This window comes from Populus trichocarpa, chromosome 10, assembly GCF_000002775.5.
Source record: "Populus trichocarpa isolate Nisqually-1 chromosome 10, P.trichocarpa_v4.1, whole genome shotgun sequence".
Classification (NCBI taxonomy): Eukaryota; Viridiplantae; Streptophyta; class Magnoliopsida; order Malpighiales; family Salicaceae; genus Populus; species Populus trichocarpa.
In genome coordinates this window covers 17074140-17089395 of record NC_037294.2, presented here as the reverse complement: position 1 = coordinate 17089395, position 15256 = coordinate 17074140, and the positions used below count along the sequence as shown (strand labels likewise).

Here is a 15256-nt window from a genome sequence, read left to right as displayed (position 1 = left end):
AATGACTTTGAATTAAGAAATAAATATTCTGTGTCTTTAAAATGATTTTCAGCTCTCATTGCAAATGTAGTTTACTAGAGGATTCAAGGGCTGACATGCTTCCATGACTAAATAAAGCCATCTAGAATTTTCTAGGCTAATATATATATATATATAAAACAGTGACATGCATCTCTACGAATTTGGTAACTTGTAACATTTTCTTTCAAATCACGTTTTACACTGTTTTCTTTCTAGTCAGATCAAAATCACAGTAATGATCTGTTCAAGTACAGATGTTGATAAGAAACTCTTGTCATGGCATTTAAACGAGACAATGATTCGTTAGGTCTTAATTACCGAAGGGGCCAGACTATTTCTTTACATAAAAAATAATGTTCAGCCGTTGCAAGCGTTTTGCAGCCGTGAAATTTCCATCTCTCGTCGAGGATGGCTGAGAAGAGAATTAAAAACAGTAGCAATGGTGGTCAAAAGAAAAGAAAAGAAGAAAGATCACTGCTTTGATTTTCATTTCTCTTTTATTTCTCTCATATGCTTTTCTGTTTTGTGAGATTGCAGAAAAAGATGTGGACAACTTAAAAATCCTACATCAATTTTCAACACAAACAAATTCGTTAGTTATCGAACAATCTACATGAATATTGTACCAGAAAATAAGCAGCACCAAGTTTAAATTTAAAGGGCTCTAATAGCGTTCGCACCTTTTGCCAAAGGAGGTGTAGAATTATTAGTTAAAGTATCCAGACAACAAAGGCATTTCAATAGGAAAATCCATTTTGTGAGTGGCGTGCCCTGCAAAGCAACGGACAGGCTCAAATTTAAAATTTGATGATTTTGCAGCTATAGTGATTGCTTGCTCTGATATTTTTCATATGCGCTTTTCTGAAATGGAAGACTTCGCAGGGAACAAGCAATTTAAGCATTCTGTCACTTCTCTCTCTGTCAATTTGAGATTTCGCAGCTAATTGGTTGATTGATACTGGTGCGGAATGTTGTGCTTAACTCTTAAGTCACGACGATGGTGAAAAGGGATTTAATAGGTAAACTATTCTTTGGTTGGCCAGTAAGTTAAACTCAAGAAAAAATATTTAGTTCTAGAGTAAAATTGGGAACTCTATGACCATTGTGGAGAGCAGAATAAGATGAGTCGTGCAGTGTAAGTAAGGACACTAACCATAAAACGGTGAATTATTTCCTTCGACTGAACTTCCCAGAAACGATACACATAGCTGAAGTTGGGAGTTCGTTAATTACGGGTGTTGTTGGTTACCAAATGCAGAAGCATCCTCCCTTTCCTTGAGAATCTTGATCCCTTGGTACCTCCCTAGCATTAAAAGCGTGGCCATGGGGTTTGTTCCTGGCGATTCGGAGAGAGTTGAGCCATCTATTACTCTCAATCCCTTCACTCCAATTACTTTGTAATCATTATCGATAACTGATCCTATAGAACAACCACCGTGAAAGTGATAATAAGTCCTCACGTTCTTCCTGCAGAAGTTTCTTAGCTCATTGGGATTGGATGTCACATTAATTAGGGGTTTGGCCCCCAGGAACCGAGCAATGGACCTGGACCTTGCTACTTTCTTAACCAGTTGAACCATCTGGACACATTCTCTCAAGTCTTTTTCCTCTGCTAGATAGTTGAACAGCACCACAGGGTTCTGCCTAGGGTCTGTGTTGTTCAATTCGAGCCTCCCTTTGGATTCTGGAAATGCCAACTTAATTGAAATTCGCATTAGTGTCGTTGCATTGAAGCTTACTGGTAGCACAAATCCCTCAACAACGAATTTGAAGTCTTTTGCTATGCCAACAACTTGAGGCGATTCTGGTAGCCGATATTCAGGTTTGGCCCTTAGGATCAAGGTGATTCCAGGATTGTCTTGCATATCTTGCCCAACCCCTTTCAAGTCCAGCAAAAGTGGGATGCTGAAGTTCCCAAGATGTCCTTTTGGTCCGATGCCGCTTAGCAATAGAATTTGGGGGCTGCCTATCGCTCCTGCCGACAAAATAACATCACCCTGTGGACTCGAATTCTCTGGTTGGGTAAGGTAAGATTCATAAGTTTGATTTATGCTGCCGTTGCTGTTAATGAACCTGATACCACGAACTATGCTCTTTTTTCCTTTATCTGTGCCATAGAAATAGAACAAATAGGCATCAAGAGATTGATTATCCATGCAACATTAATTGGAACTCAATGAAATTTCACTCTCATGTATAAAGATTGTTGGGAGTTGGAACAGTATCTGTATTTTCATTTGCTTACCATCACTTCGGAAGACGATATTCTTCACAGTAGCATTCAGAAGAACTACGATATTACTTGAGTTCCCTCTTTCTAGAAGATCAGCTGAGATGTGCCTCTTTCTGTTTGCATCAAACACAGTTCCACCGATTTTTGTTCCCGCAATATGATCCCAGCTGAAACCATTATAAGGTAGAATTCCTGCTTCAAGAAGGCCAGACTTAACAGCAGAATTCCACTTGGTTAACAGAGGTTTAAAAACAACTTTAGACTCCGCCCACTCATAGGCCTCCTTCACCAGCTTTTCATCCCACCCTACTCTTTTAATAAAGTCAGCACTGGCTCTGCTATAGAAACCAGCATTTATGGTTGATGTTCCTCCAAGGACTCGTCCTCTTAGGTTTGGAACTCCATCTCTGGAGATAAATCTTTGAGCCACAGATGAAAATTCGTCAGTTTGGAGAAATGGGAAGCCAAAGTACTTCTTATCCAACAACATAGGATTTTCATACGGTGAGCCTCCTCGTTCTATCAGAAGCACAGAAAATTTTTCTGAAAGAGTTGCAGCTAGGGGGCAACCGGCGGTGCCTCCCCCCACGATTATATAATCAAAGGACTTTCCTAATACCTCTTTGACGTTTGAAGTCATGTAAGGGAGCCCGTATCCTATAATGAGGGAAGCACATCATTCAAGCTATTAGAATCAGTGTTTTGGTTTCTAATTGAAAAGATGCCATGGTAGTCAAAAATCATACCTTGAGGCAAAGAAGAAGACGGAGACAAGTTGACCAGTAGAAAAATAAAAGCTGCTAGAAGCCCATGGCCATGAATAATTGATAGAAGCTCCATCTCTGGTATTTTGATTTCCCACTCCATAGGGACTTCTTAAGCGGAGAAAATGTTTTCAACTATCCAATATAGGCTGTTTAATGACCGAATTTGGCATCATTGTTACTTTGGTCGGGGTGAATGCAGCAGGCATGATTTAGCCCTTGATTGTGCTGACCAACTTCTTTTTTTCTCTGCATCTTGGATGATCATAGATGTATACAGATCGTCATGGTGTGCGGGACTGTTTTATTTTATTGTGGCCGTGGTCACAGGGAAGACTTTATGTTTGAGCGATGTTTTTATTTTCTTGCGCATTCATTATTTAATTTGTAATTTCTTTTAATATTCTCTAATTCGTTCCTATTTTCAACACAGATTTGTTAGTTGTTGAACATTTCCCGTGAACTCGCCTGAAGCCTCTTCGGCATCCGAAGTCATGAATGCCACAACGGAGGCATTTTTTCCGAGTAAACTAATATTTAGGTTATTAATAGATACGAAAATACAGGGGTTAATTAATTATTTTTTAAACTAGAGAGACGAAAATATAGGTTAATATAGACTCGAAGTTTTGGCTTCTATTTCACAATAATAATCCATATGGTTTTGCTTAATATCTAAGAAGTGAAGGTGGTCGGCAGTTAAGATATATTATCCGTTGGGCTTTAAGGTCTTCCGGCGGTGGTGGGTCTTACCTGTACTTTCGAGTTTAGATGCCTTCTCGATCAATTTTGTAGATGTTGCTGGTGATTCGAGCCGCCTCCAACCATTGATGCCTACATCTTGAAATTGCGAGACAAGTCGGTCGCACGGGGTGGGTAGGGCTCCATTTCAGGTTTATTCTCTCGGCTTTTAGTGGAATCTTGTGGTTAAGAGTTAAAGACTTACACGCAGACAATATAAAGAATGTTTAAAAACGAAATGATATTTTATTTTTTATTTTTCTCGAAAAATTAGGGTAAGAAAAAATGAAAACAGGAATTATTTTTTTTAGATGCCTGAAAAACTAAATTTATTCTGGGTTTGAGAAACACATTTTTAAAGATTTTTCACTATTTTTCTTTGCAAGTTATCCACTATTTTTAAAATGAAGAAAATACATGAATAATATATTTTCTTATACCCAAGTACTTTTTTTTTACATTTTCATATTTACTTAGTATTATAAATTTAATTTTTATTATAAATATAATATAAAGATTTTTTCAGTTAACAATATAATTTTTTTCGGGATAATTCTTTATTTAAATGAAATAAAATTAATATTCTATAATTAGACTATCACAAGTATAAAACATTAAGATGACTATCATAAATATGGTTTTGGTTTTTATAAAGAATATTTGTAATCTTGATTTTTTTAAAAAAAATTCTCATTCTCAATAAATAAACATTTTTTTCAGTTTTTCATTGAGAAAGATAAAATGAAAAGGAAAAAAAACGAAAATGAAAAAAAACCTAATTTTTCTTGTTAATGAACAAACTCATAATTTTTATATAAAATGAAGTATTATTTTTTTATCCAAAAATGCACCTAAGGCACCTTTCACCATCTTTAAACAAATGAGAGACACAGGTTTGATGTTTTGTCTGTGCTTGATTGTTGCAAGGAAGCCATGGTGGGTGAAGGTGATTTGGACAACTACATATATGCATTTTATTGATCTGTGGTTTTATTTGATTTTAAGAAAAAAAAATAGAAAAATGGTTTTAAAATTCTCAAAAATAAATATCTAATTTAAAAAAAAAACCACAACATTCAATTTAAGTAACTCAACTAGCAAGAATATGAACATCGTAAACCCACAATCATGGCAATGGATTCAAGCATGAATAAACAATCCATGGATTGTATCGTCGCAGCATGCTAAGGACCTAAGTCTTATTCCGTGCAAACGGGCTGCAGTCCCATTCTCCGGCTCGGCCGCTTCTTGTTAAGCCCTACCCCCTGCTAGCGGACCTATGCAATGTAACTTAACCCCAAAGGGCCGGAATGGATGGATGATTTTAACGCAATTGTGCATGAGCAATTATATACACACCAAGTTACTTACGAATATGCAGTTCCAAAATGTTGAAGAATCTAAGAAATTGTAGTGGGAGTTATGAATACGGTGTGCTGGCTACCCAACCTTGGATATTAACATGATTGCGAGTTTGGATGTGGTCAAATGGAAAATCTACTTAACAGGGTGCTGGATTCAAATTTTTACATAGAATCGATTCCAGAAACTGTATTTCTCAGAAAAAGAGAAGGAAAGAATAACAATTTTTCTATGCTTATATATATAGTTGAAGTTGAGAGTTTCCTACAGTTGTGGTGGGCTACAACTTACAGAAGTGTTCTGCCTTTCCCTGACAATCTTGATCCCTTGATACCTTCCTAGCATTAAGACGGTGGCCATTGGATTTGTGCCTGGTGATTCCAAGAATGTTGAGCCATCTATTACTCTCAACCCCTTTATCCCATGTACTTTATAATCATCGTCCACGACTGAGCCAACAGTGGAACCACCATGATAGTGATAATAAGTCCTGACATTTTTCTTGCAGAAATTTCTCAGCTCATCCTGACTAGACATCAAATTATTTTGTGGTTCCTTACCTAGGAACAGAACAACAGATCGTGACCCTGCTATTTTATTGAGTAATTGAACCATCTTGGTACATTCCTCTAGATCCTTCTCCTTTTCTAGATAGTGAAATTCCACTGCTGGATTTTGCCTAGGGTCTGTGCTGTTCAATTCCAGCGTCCCTTTAGATTCTGGAAATGCAAGCTTGATTGCAATTGGCATCCTTGTTGCATTGAAGCTTATTGGTACTATGCCCCCCTCAACAATGAATTTCATGTCTTTTGTTATGCCCGCAACTTGAGGTGCATCTGGAAATCGGTGTGTTGGTTTGGTGTCCGCCAAAAGGGCAATGCCAGGGTTGTCTTTCATCTCTTTCCCAACCCCTTTTAAGTCCAACACAAGCGGGATACCGAAGTTCCTTAGATGTTTTTCGGGTCCAATGCCACTTAACAATAGGATTTGAGGACTGCCTAGTGCTCCTGCCGACAAAATAACATCACCCCATGAACTTGAATTCTCTGGTTGATTCAGGTAAGCTTCATACGTTTGGCTTGTGCTGCCATCACTCTTGATGAACCTGACACCACGGACCATGCTCTCGTTTCCCTTACCTGCACCAATTTAAGGGAACTTAAGCTTCAAAATATTGACTATCCGAGCAAGTTTGGCATAGGATCATTGAAAATCTGTTTTTCGTAACCTACTGTTGTTAACTCTTTTAAACACTATCTACAGATATGTTTGCTTACCATTGACATGGAAGATGATGTTCTTGACAGTTGCATTCAGAAGAACAATGATGTTTTCTGGATTCCCTATCTCAAGAAGATCTGCTGAGGTGTGCCTTATTCCATATTCATCAAACAAAGTACCACCAATCTTTGTTCCCTCTATATGTTCCATGCTGAATCCATTATAAGGCAAAATTCCTGCTTCAAGAAGACCTAATTCTACAACAGATTGCCATATGGTCAGCTCAGGCTTAAAAACAATGTTAGACTCTACCCATTCATAAGCTTCCTTCACTAGCTCTTCATCCCACCCAACTGTTTTAACAAAATCATCACTAGCTCTGCTATAGAACCCACCATTTATAGCTGATGATCCTCCCAGAACTCGTCCTCTGTGGCTCTCAACTCCATCTTTCGATACGAAGCTTTGTGCCACCGATGAAAATTCATCAGGCTGGATCAACGGGAAACCATAGTACATCTTGTCTGATACCAAGGGATTTCCATAAGGCGAGCCTCCCCGTTCTATCACGAGCACAGAGAATCTCTCGGAAAGAGTTGCCGCCAGGGGGCAACCAGCTGTTCCTCCCCCCACGACAATGTAATCGAAGGACTTACCTGAGACCTCTTCGACATCTGATGTCAAGTAGGGAAGGTTTTTTCCTACAATGAACAAAGGAAATCGAAGATATTAGAATGAATTTTTAGGCTTCTAAATGGAAGCTGTCATAACTTAGAGAATCTGTTCGTTAAGTAGCTTACCTTGTGTCGATGGGAAAGAATGGGACAACTTAACAAGTACTAGAAATAGAAAAGCTGTGAAAAGAACGTATCTGTAAATAATGAGCGTTAGCTCCATCCTCGTTCTTCCAGTTTCCATTCCCCAAGGCTTGCTTAAGAAGGAGGAGAAATGTTAGCAGCATATAGTGACTTGTGTGGTTCGTTTAATGATTGGGTTTTCAGGCGTAGCAAATTAATTGGTTGAAGTTCCTTGAACGTTAATATAGTTAAGCTTACGCATGGCTTGGCTAATGATTCATCCTTCGTTGGATGTTTAATGATTTTGCAGCAATAATGATTTCTTCCTCTTGGCTGTTCTTACTTTTCTATTGTTTTACAGATGCCTTTTTATGGTCCAGAAGCCGTTGAGCAATGATATATTCCCTTCTAGCTTTCTAGCCAATTTTAGTTAGTGGAAGTCCTAAGTAATCCTGGAGCGATTCTAAAGTAGCGTGGTTCAGTCAAAACTGACTGAAAAGTTTTGGATTTGGGCCAAATCTTTTGATGGATTTTTACTAAAATTGGAGTTATAAGTCATAGATGTTGAATTCAGCCCCGTGATATCCATTAAGTGAACTGCCAAGTTTCTGTGTAAGAATTTAGCTGAAGTTGGTAATTGGATTCACTCCCACACTATCATTTTGAGTTCAAATTTAAAGAGGATCACAAACCTCCAAATGTAGAAGGTTTTCCTAGAAACAAATCAAGAAAGAACTTAATCTTAGAACTCCAAATATAGCTAGGGATGCCCTAATTGTTAAAACCTAAAAATACATAGAGAGACTGTCTTGGAAAAACTTCCAAGAGATGAACTTACACGCACAATATATATAACACCATCTTTTGATATGGATATAGTTTCAGAAGTTTCTTGGGGTATATACATATACCAATATACATAGTTTATAAACAAGGATTAACTCTATCAGGTAACTTTCCTGCATAGACTATATCAGTAGAACCCTTCAAGTATCCTCAAACTCCAAAGGTACCCAGTTGAGTTGTTCAGTTCCCTAACAGTTTAAGTCTATTGATTCCGAACCTGATTCAATGTCGTGTTGATATTAGCTATTCAAATCAAACATCCCCAGACTCAACTGATCACCATTTTTCAATCTACTAGCCAGTGGCTGCTCCACAGAAACACCATCAGAAATGATACGACCACTTCTCTTCTTCCCTTGATTGCTTGAACAAGTATTCAATGGGTTGTCTTGCGGGTGAATATCCATTAAAGAAAGCTCAACAGAGGCTGTATTGGACTTCTCGGTGTCATGAATCTCATTCTTTTGTTGCATATCTTCCTTTCTCCCAGAACTCTCAGATGATGTCAATTTTAGTTAGTGGAAGTCCTAAGTAATCCTGGAGCGATTCTAAAGTAGCGTGGTTCAGTCAAAACTGACTGAAAAGTTTTGGATTTGGGCCAAATCTTTTGATGGATTTTTACTAAAATTGGAGTTATAAGTCATAGATGTTGAATTCAGCCCCGTGATATCCATTAAGTGAACTGCCAAGTTTCTGTGTAAGAATTTAGCTGAAGTTGGTAATTGGATTCACTCCCACACTATCATTTTGAGTTCAAATTTAAAGAGGATCACAAACCTCCAAATGTAGAAGGTTTTCCTAGAAACAAATCAAGAAAGAACTTAATCTTAGAACTCCAAATATAGCTAGGGATGCCCTAATTGTTAAAACCTAAAAATACATAGAGAGACTGTCTTGGAAAAACTTCCAAGAGATGAACTTACACGCACAATATATATAACACCATCTTTTGATATGGATATAGTTTCAGAAGTTTCTTGGGGTATATACATATACCAATATACATAGTTTATAAACAAGGATTAACTCTATCAGGTAACTTTCCTGCATAGACTATATCAGTAGAACCCTTCAAGTATCCTCAAACTCCAAAGGTACCCAGTTGAGTTGTTCAGTTCCCTAACAGTTTAAGTCTATTGATTCCGAACCTGATTCAATGTCGTGTTGATATTAGCTATTCAAATCAAACATCCCCAGACTCAACTGATCACCATTTTTCAATCTACTAGCCAGTGGCTGCTCCACAGAAACACCATCAGAAATGATACGACCACTTCTCTTCTTCCCTTGATTGCTTGAACAAGTATTCAATGGGTTGTCTTGCGGGTGAATATCCATTAAAGAAAGCTCAACAGAGGCTGTATTGGACTTCTCGGTGTCATGAATCTCATTCTTTTGTTGCATATCTTCCTTTCTCCCAGAACTCTCAGATGATGTCAAGGAGCTTTCCATTGAACAAACTGCACTCCTCGTTTGTGTCCTCTCCATGTCTCTTAAGCTTGAACCTCCTGTTTCTGTCAAATCAGATATTGAAGAACTTGGACATCCACTATTAGCCATTGAGACTAATCGAGAGAGCTCAGCTTTTGCAAGTTCTACACCCATAGAATAAGAATTATATCCAGCCAGTGTTTCCTGTGCTTTCTTCAATACTGACTGTAAGTATTTCCCTTGCGCTTCAATTCTCAGCTGCAAATGTCTCTGTACCTGCAATAAAAATTTAAAGTGGATACGTATGTTCTGATCAATAGACAGAGAAAGAGTTAAAGAAAGGGGTTGTTTTCTTGGTCTTACCTCAATCTGTTCATGAAGTTTCCTCTTCACTTCCATTTGCATTTGGAGAGCCTGAGCAATCTGAAAGCTTCTGTTGAACATAACACTTTGGGTAAATTAAATATATATAAAAAATCTGTATTATTATATCAATACAATTTATATCATAAAGCAGGTAGAGATTATGTCAACTATTACCCATTAATTGGATGTTGGTTTCCATCACTGCAGATTCCCCCGCTACTTTGAATGAATGCAGACTCTTGGAAATGATCATCACTACTTTGAATCTCCTTGGCATCGGCAACAAAGAGAACTATATAGAGACAACGCCCCATTAGAATATAAATGAGAAAACCAATTACGCAGTAGTTCATTAATCTGATTCATTATGATTTATAATCACCTTCTTGGTTGTTTTCAATGCTGATTAGGGACTGTTGACTCTTCCCTAGCCTGTATTTCTGCATCAAGAAGCAAACACAAAATCACAATCTTGTTTTTCTGCATTGGTAAAAGCAACATAGATTGATCTAATCATTCTGAAGAGAATTGCCTGTAAATGGCTCTTCAGGTGGTATAAAGTAAGTCCAGGAATCTCCATCACCCTCATCAGACTCTTCGGTGTTGCCCCTGCACATATATAATCATAGAAAAGATTAGAAAACCTTGACCCCAGTACAAAAGATTGATAAGTAAGGTCATTGAGGTCTAGAAATACTTACTATCTGCACCTCCAAGTTGATTGACTGCTTCAACAAACCTTTGATGAAGTTCTTGAGTCCATTTTAGCCTAGGCTTTCCATCAGTGGACAAAACCAAGTTCATATTTTGATGGCGCAGACCCATTTCTGTTTTGTGGATGATAGACAAGTAGAAGACTGAAACATAAATATGAGTTATGATCCTTTTCAGCTATGCTTGAAAATGTGGCAGCTATATAATTTTGGAGTTGTTGGGCTGTCCTATGTTCTCACTCCATATCAGGAAACATAAGTGGGGTTATTTTGGAAGGGAATATATGCTATGAGCTGTGGCTCTTCCTTTCTCCCACCTCCCATTTCATACTATCTTTTCTTTTTTCAAAAAAAAAAAAATTTCTTCTTTCTTCTTTGACTTGAAAGGGGAGAGGGAGAGAATCTCTTATGCAGCAAAAACAGAGAAAGCAACCCACTTCAATTTGAGGCTCTCAAAAGGAGAGAAAGAAGAAAAGTGTATGATTTGTTTTCTTCCTGTTTTCCCACCTCCCCCCTCCATCTCTCTCACTCTCTCTGATTGATTCCCTGCTGAGTTAGGCAGCCCCCACCATAATGAATAATGGGAGCAACTTTCCTAACACTCTGAGAAGCTTTGAAGAAAAATAAATATGTCGATGGGAATTTGTAATAATGGATATTTCTTTTTGGTGACTGAATGGGAAACCCAAACGGGCCGGTCTTTCTTTCCCTCTTTCAATTTTACTCTCTTTTGCAGTTTTCCTATTTTCTTTTTCGAGCAGGCTGTAGTGTGATTGGCAGATCCTTTTTGTTCTTTGTAGGGTTGGAGGAATCAAAGAATCTAACCTTAGATTTTAGGACCCAAACTTGCCTCGTTTTCCAATAAACAAGTTCCCTTGGAAAAGTGAATCAAATCTCCCATATTTTTTTTAAAAATTGAAAAATTGAAGATCAGATAAACTACACCAATGTAATCACCCCATAATACAATTTCTTCCATTGGGGGGGGGGGGGGGTGAACCAAAAAGAGACGCAGATGTGCAAGATTACCTGCTTAAAGTCACAGAGGGGAATCTTAGCCTCCGAGTTTTATATATACACGGCTGATGGCACAAGATGTGCCATCATTCATCATCGAAACCAATCTTTTTTAAGTATATTCAAGCCAACCAATCTCTGTTCCACTTCCACCAGAGTTATCCAAAGGAATCTGATAAAAATCAAAAAAGCATCTGGTGAATTGAGTTTTCGTGTGCATTAATTGATCCCTTCTTCTTTTCTTTCCCCATCCAACCCTGTCCTTCCTAATTAATGAATAGGAGCGTACCATTTTAATTTTAAAAAAAAGTGAACAGTAGGAAAGAAAAGTGAAGTTGCCTCCCATGTTGTTGATGTGTTAAAAGTAAACAAGAAGCTAAACCAACAGTCCTAAGTACCAAGCAACATAACTAACAACATCTGAAACCAATCCAGCATCTCATGGTGGTTGCGATGCAAAAGCAACACAACCAACCATCCAGTGGTACTTGTTGACATGAAGCACCAAGATTGACTTTGCTCTTTAATTATCTCTCTTTCTTTCCGAGTGTATGTGAGTACCGTGGAAGTCACAGACGCATAGACAGAATGAATTGACAAAAAGGTCCACATATTTATGGCAGCAGTACCCTTCTATAATATGAAAACTATCTACTGGACTGGACTGCTCAGCGTAAAAGCCTCTTACTGATAAATAAAGAAATATATTCCAAAGGGAATGTTAGCTTTAAGTCTGTAGTCCATATCCATGCTGAAACTGGGAAAACGAATTTTCACCCAGGAAAGAAAAGGAAAAGGAAAAGGGGAAGCCAAAATGGCCAGCAACAAATCGTAAAAGTCGATTGAATCAGATCAATCTTTGGATTTCTTGGGTTGCAGTTTAGAGTTTTTATAACTGGAATCAAGATCCAATGATGATCACTGATCTCCAAAGAACTGCCATATGATTAGTGTCATCCAATCAGTTGTTCTTGCTGCATTAATCACTTTCCCTGGATTCAAAGGTGAGGAAGGTTAGATACTAAAGCAATTCTTTAATTAAGCAATTACAATAGCAACAGTAGTACTATGTATATATTTATTTAATTAAGAGAGAAAGTAGAAGACATGCCGTATAGTATAGTTGTCTTGTTCTTACTGAAGCTTTCAATCAGTTGACTCAGCCTGCCATTTTTTTATCAACAGCCATTTGGACACCTTATAGGGAGGAAAAGATTGAAAAAGTTCAGCGATTGTGTTGTTATTGCCAACACATTCCATTAGATAAAAATAAAAAATAAAAACTTTTAACAAAAAATAAACCCGATGTGGTGGATCCATTGCAGTGGTAGGCCCATTTTAACAGCAAGTTCTTCCTAAGCAAGCATCCGCTTCTGCCCTAAGACTACATTCATTCTTTAGTAGCAAGTTTCGTAGTTCATATTCAAAGAAAAGAATAAAAATTATTGACAAAGTTTTTGCGATATGCGGCCCGAATGTTTGAAAAACAAGAAAAGAAGGAAGAGTTATTGAAGAACCTTTCTCTTTAACCAGCTGCTGTACTTGAAGGCTCCTCTTGCTTTAATTTATTCTATAACATGTAAAGGAGATTCTGGGATGATGCCGAAGGGGCCATGTGTTTTTTTTTAGGTCTGTAGGAGAAGGACCGGTGTGTCAAAAGTCATTTAAGCAAAGGTGCCTCCCATGGATTATTATTCTTTAAAGGGACCCATAAGAGAGGAGATCTCACAAATCCAATAGCATGGAAAGAAGATGAGAAGAATATGGCCTCAGGAATCAGGAAAAGAGAAACAAAAGGAACTAGTCACAATCCCAACAAAGTAAAAACTGAGATATATTGCTGTAATTCAAACACGAACACACGCTGAAATGACCCGAGCAATGCGTCATTAATCTATTTGCTTATAATTTATATGCATTTGGTAATTGGTATGAAGAGAAGGGAATTAGCTCCAAGCAAATCCTATTTAACTTGGTCAAAACTCTCTCGAAGCGGAAGGCGAAGAAAAATGACAAACCATGCACCGAAAGAAAAAACAATCAAATTACTGATACAGCCTCTTCTACGAGTGAATACACAAACAGTCACGTATTTTATTTGGTATTGTGATATTGGTTATTTTTTAAAATATTATTTATTTAAAAATATATTGAAATAATATTTTTTATTTTAATAAAATTTATTTTTAATATTAACACATTAAAACGATTAAAAAACATCAAAAAATAATTTAAAATAGAGAAAATAAAAAAATAAAAATTTAATTTTTTAAAACATAAAAATATTCTTTTAAAACATGTAAAATATACAGTAAAAAATTGAAATAATATTTTTTTATATTTTTAACTTTTTCATTTAGCATCTATACTGAAGATGCTCCGACTCATTGAAAGACTAAAATCCTCTGGAATTTGTACCTGCTAGTGCTACAAGGTCCAGGTCATTTTTGGAACTGGAGTGTTGTGGCTGGGAATGGGCTCCTGTAGAGAAAAGATAGAAGCAAGTAATTTACGCACATCGGCAAACAACAGACATAGACTCTTGTGTTTAGAAGTGAAAGGCAAGCAATTCCATCTTATTGTGAAGTGACACCATCTTTTGCAAGTGCATCCGTTTTAAGGAAAAGGAAAAGGAAGAAGATCGAGCCATTTTAAGTGCAGCAACAAACAACAAAGTAGCGTGCTTTCCTTTTCATCCATTCTCAAGAGAATTCACCCTTGTAACTCATCTTCCACTAGAGCAGATGCAAGATCAGAGTCAAAACCTCAATATTCAAACTGTAAGTCACTTGGGATCATGAGCATACAGGATCCTCGAGATTGTTACATGGCCCAGATAAACAAATGAAAGTGCCAGTCCTGTGTAGATTTTAAACAAGGCAGATGGCTAAACATTTCAATAAATTACTGCTCATGACTACAACCAACCCGTCGCGTCATGTTTAACTTCTTCTCTAGGCCTACAAGAACACAATGTTAAACTATAAAACGAAAATTCAGGGAAAGTATAGATATAATTGCTTTCCTCGGCGAACCAGTGAACGTCGCACTTGCCTCGTTAAGTGATGCCCAACTTCCAGAATCCTCTTTACGAGGCACAACAACCTTTGTCCAATACCCCTCGACTTGATTGACAGAGACAAAGTGGAATCATGCAGAAATATTCCCTCAAATAATTCAGGCGAGACTAACTCATTTCTGATAAAACGCAACATCTAATGACGCAATATGTCTCAGTTTGACATGACTCGACCCAGAAAAACACAACCCCTCTTTACTGCTTGAAGAACAAATCCAGATGGGTTAATTAGAAGCAACAAGCTAGTTACTGAAAGAGAACTGACACGAAAAAATGCGGAAGCCACGCTTCAAGATAACAAAGAAGAAGATGACAACATGAACTTGACAAAAGAAAATACTAAAAAACAAAGAATATAACAACACAAACTCATTCTGTTAGGTTCACAAACAAGTCAAAAGGCAAAGCACACTCTCTTTCGGGGCAATAATTATCAGAACCAAAATTTAATCACTTCGGGTGTAAAGTTTTCCTTCTATGATCAATCTAGTTTCCAGTTCAATATTTATTCTATTATCTAAATATGATGCTACGTTACTGTTTGTACTTTGTGGATGCTTTGGAATAATAGCAGCCTTCATAAGATTCTAAACTCACCTAAAATGCAATAATTCTGAGACAAGACAAGAAAAGCCTAATCATTCACAGCACACAAGGAAAAATGG

General features: G+C 37.3%; 3 protein-coding genes across 4 annotated transcripts; all 3 read right to left on the bottom strand.

The window, feature by feature from the left end:
• Positions 1 to 1068: 1068 nt before the first annotated feature.
• On the bottom strand, positions 1069 to 3926 carry LOC7492934 ((R)-mandelonitrile lyase-like). The gene is made up of 3 exons (XM_024611004.2): positions 3001 to 3926; positions 2267 to 2911; positions 1069 to 2128 (listed from the first exon to the last, which is right to left on the bottom strand). Exons 1-3 carry the CDS (start codon positions 3119 to 3121, stop codon positions 1251 to 1253), a joined length of 1644 nt encoding a protein of 547 aa, XP_024466772.1. The 5' UTR covers positions 3122 to 3926; the 3' UTR covers positions 1069 to 1250.
• Positions 3927 to 5238: 1312 nt separating this feature from the next.
• LOC7492933 ((R)-mandelonitrile lyase-like) lies at positions 5239 to 7738 on the bottom strand. Of its 2 annotated transcripts, XM_024611212.2 has the most exons (4): positions 7143 to 7738; positions 6738 to 7043; positions 6399 to 6599; positions 5239 to 6260 (listed from the first exon to the last, which is right to left on the bottom strand). In XM_024611212.2, exons 1-4 carry the CDS (start codon positions 7258 to 7260, stop codon positions 5386 to 5388), a joined length of 1500 nt encoding a protein of 499 aa, XP_024466980.1. In that variant the 5' UTR covers positions 7261 to 7738; the 3' UTR covers positions 5239 to 5385. The 2 variants fall into 2 exon arrangements, with proteins under 2 accessions (XP_024466980.1, XP_024466979.1); XM_024611211.2 differs by having other exon boundaries at positions 6399 to 7043.
• A 137-nt stretch (positions 7739 to 7875) lies between these two features.
• Positions 7876 to 11394, bottom strand: LOC7481581 (myb family transcription factor PHL8-like). The gene is made up of 6 exons (XM_052456531.1): positions 10484 to 11394; positions 10315 to 10391; positions 10165 to 10222; positions 9957 to 10074; positions 9780 to 9849; positions 7876 to 9692 (listed from the first exon to the last, which is right to left on the bottom strand). The coding sequence occupies exons 1-6, from the start codon at positions 10605 to 10607 to the stop codon at positions 9156 to 9158; spliced, it is 984 nt and encodes a 327-aa protein (XP_052312491.1). The 5' UTR covers positions 10608 to 11394; the 3' UTR covers positions 7876 to 9155.
• Between the last annotated feature and the right edge of the window lie 3862 nt (positions 11395 to 15256).

Bases quoted from the DNA above. Each gene is read 5' to 3' on its own strand.
- LOC7492934 (XM_024611004.2), bottom strand. From the start codon at position 3,121: ATGGAGTGGGAAATCAAAATACCAGAGATGGAGCTTCTATCAATTATT. The intron at 2,912-3,000 runs GTATGATTTTTG...CCCTCATTATAG, and splicing joins GTCTTCTTCTTTGCCTCAAG to GATACGGGCTCCCTTACATG. The intron at 2,129-2,266 runs GTAAGCAAATGA...TCTATGGCACAG, and splicing joins TATCGTCTTCCGAAGTGATG to ATAAAGGAAAAAAGAGCATA.
- LOC7492933 (XM_024611211.2), bottom strand. From the start codon at position 7,260: ATGGAAACTGGAAGAACGAGGATGGAGCTAACGCTCATTATTTACAGA. The intron at 7,044-7,142 runs GTAAGCTACTTA...TGTTCATTGTAG, and splicing joins TTCTTTCCCATCGACACAAG to GAAAAAACCTTCCCTACTTG. The intron at 6,261-6,398 runs GTAAGCAAACAT...AAATTGGTGCAG, and splicing joins CATCATCTTCCATGTCAATG to GTAAGGGAAACGAGAGCATG.
- LOC7481581 (XM_052456531.1), bottom strand. From the start codon at position 10,607: ATGGGTCTGCGCCATCAAAATATGAACTTGGTTTTGTCCACTGATGGA. The intron at 10,392-10,483 runs GTAAGTATTTCT...ATATATGTGCAG, and splicing joins TCAACTTGGAGGTGCAGATA to GGGCAACACCGAAGAGTCTG. The intron at 9,850-9,956 runs GTAATAGTTGAC...TATGTTCAACAG, and splicing joins AACCAACATCCAATTAATGG to AAGCTTTCAGATTGCTCAGG.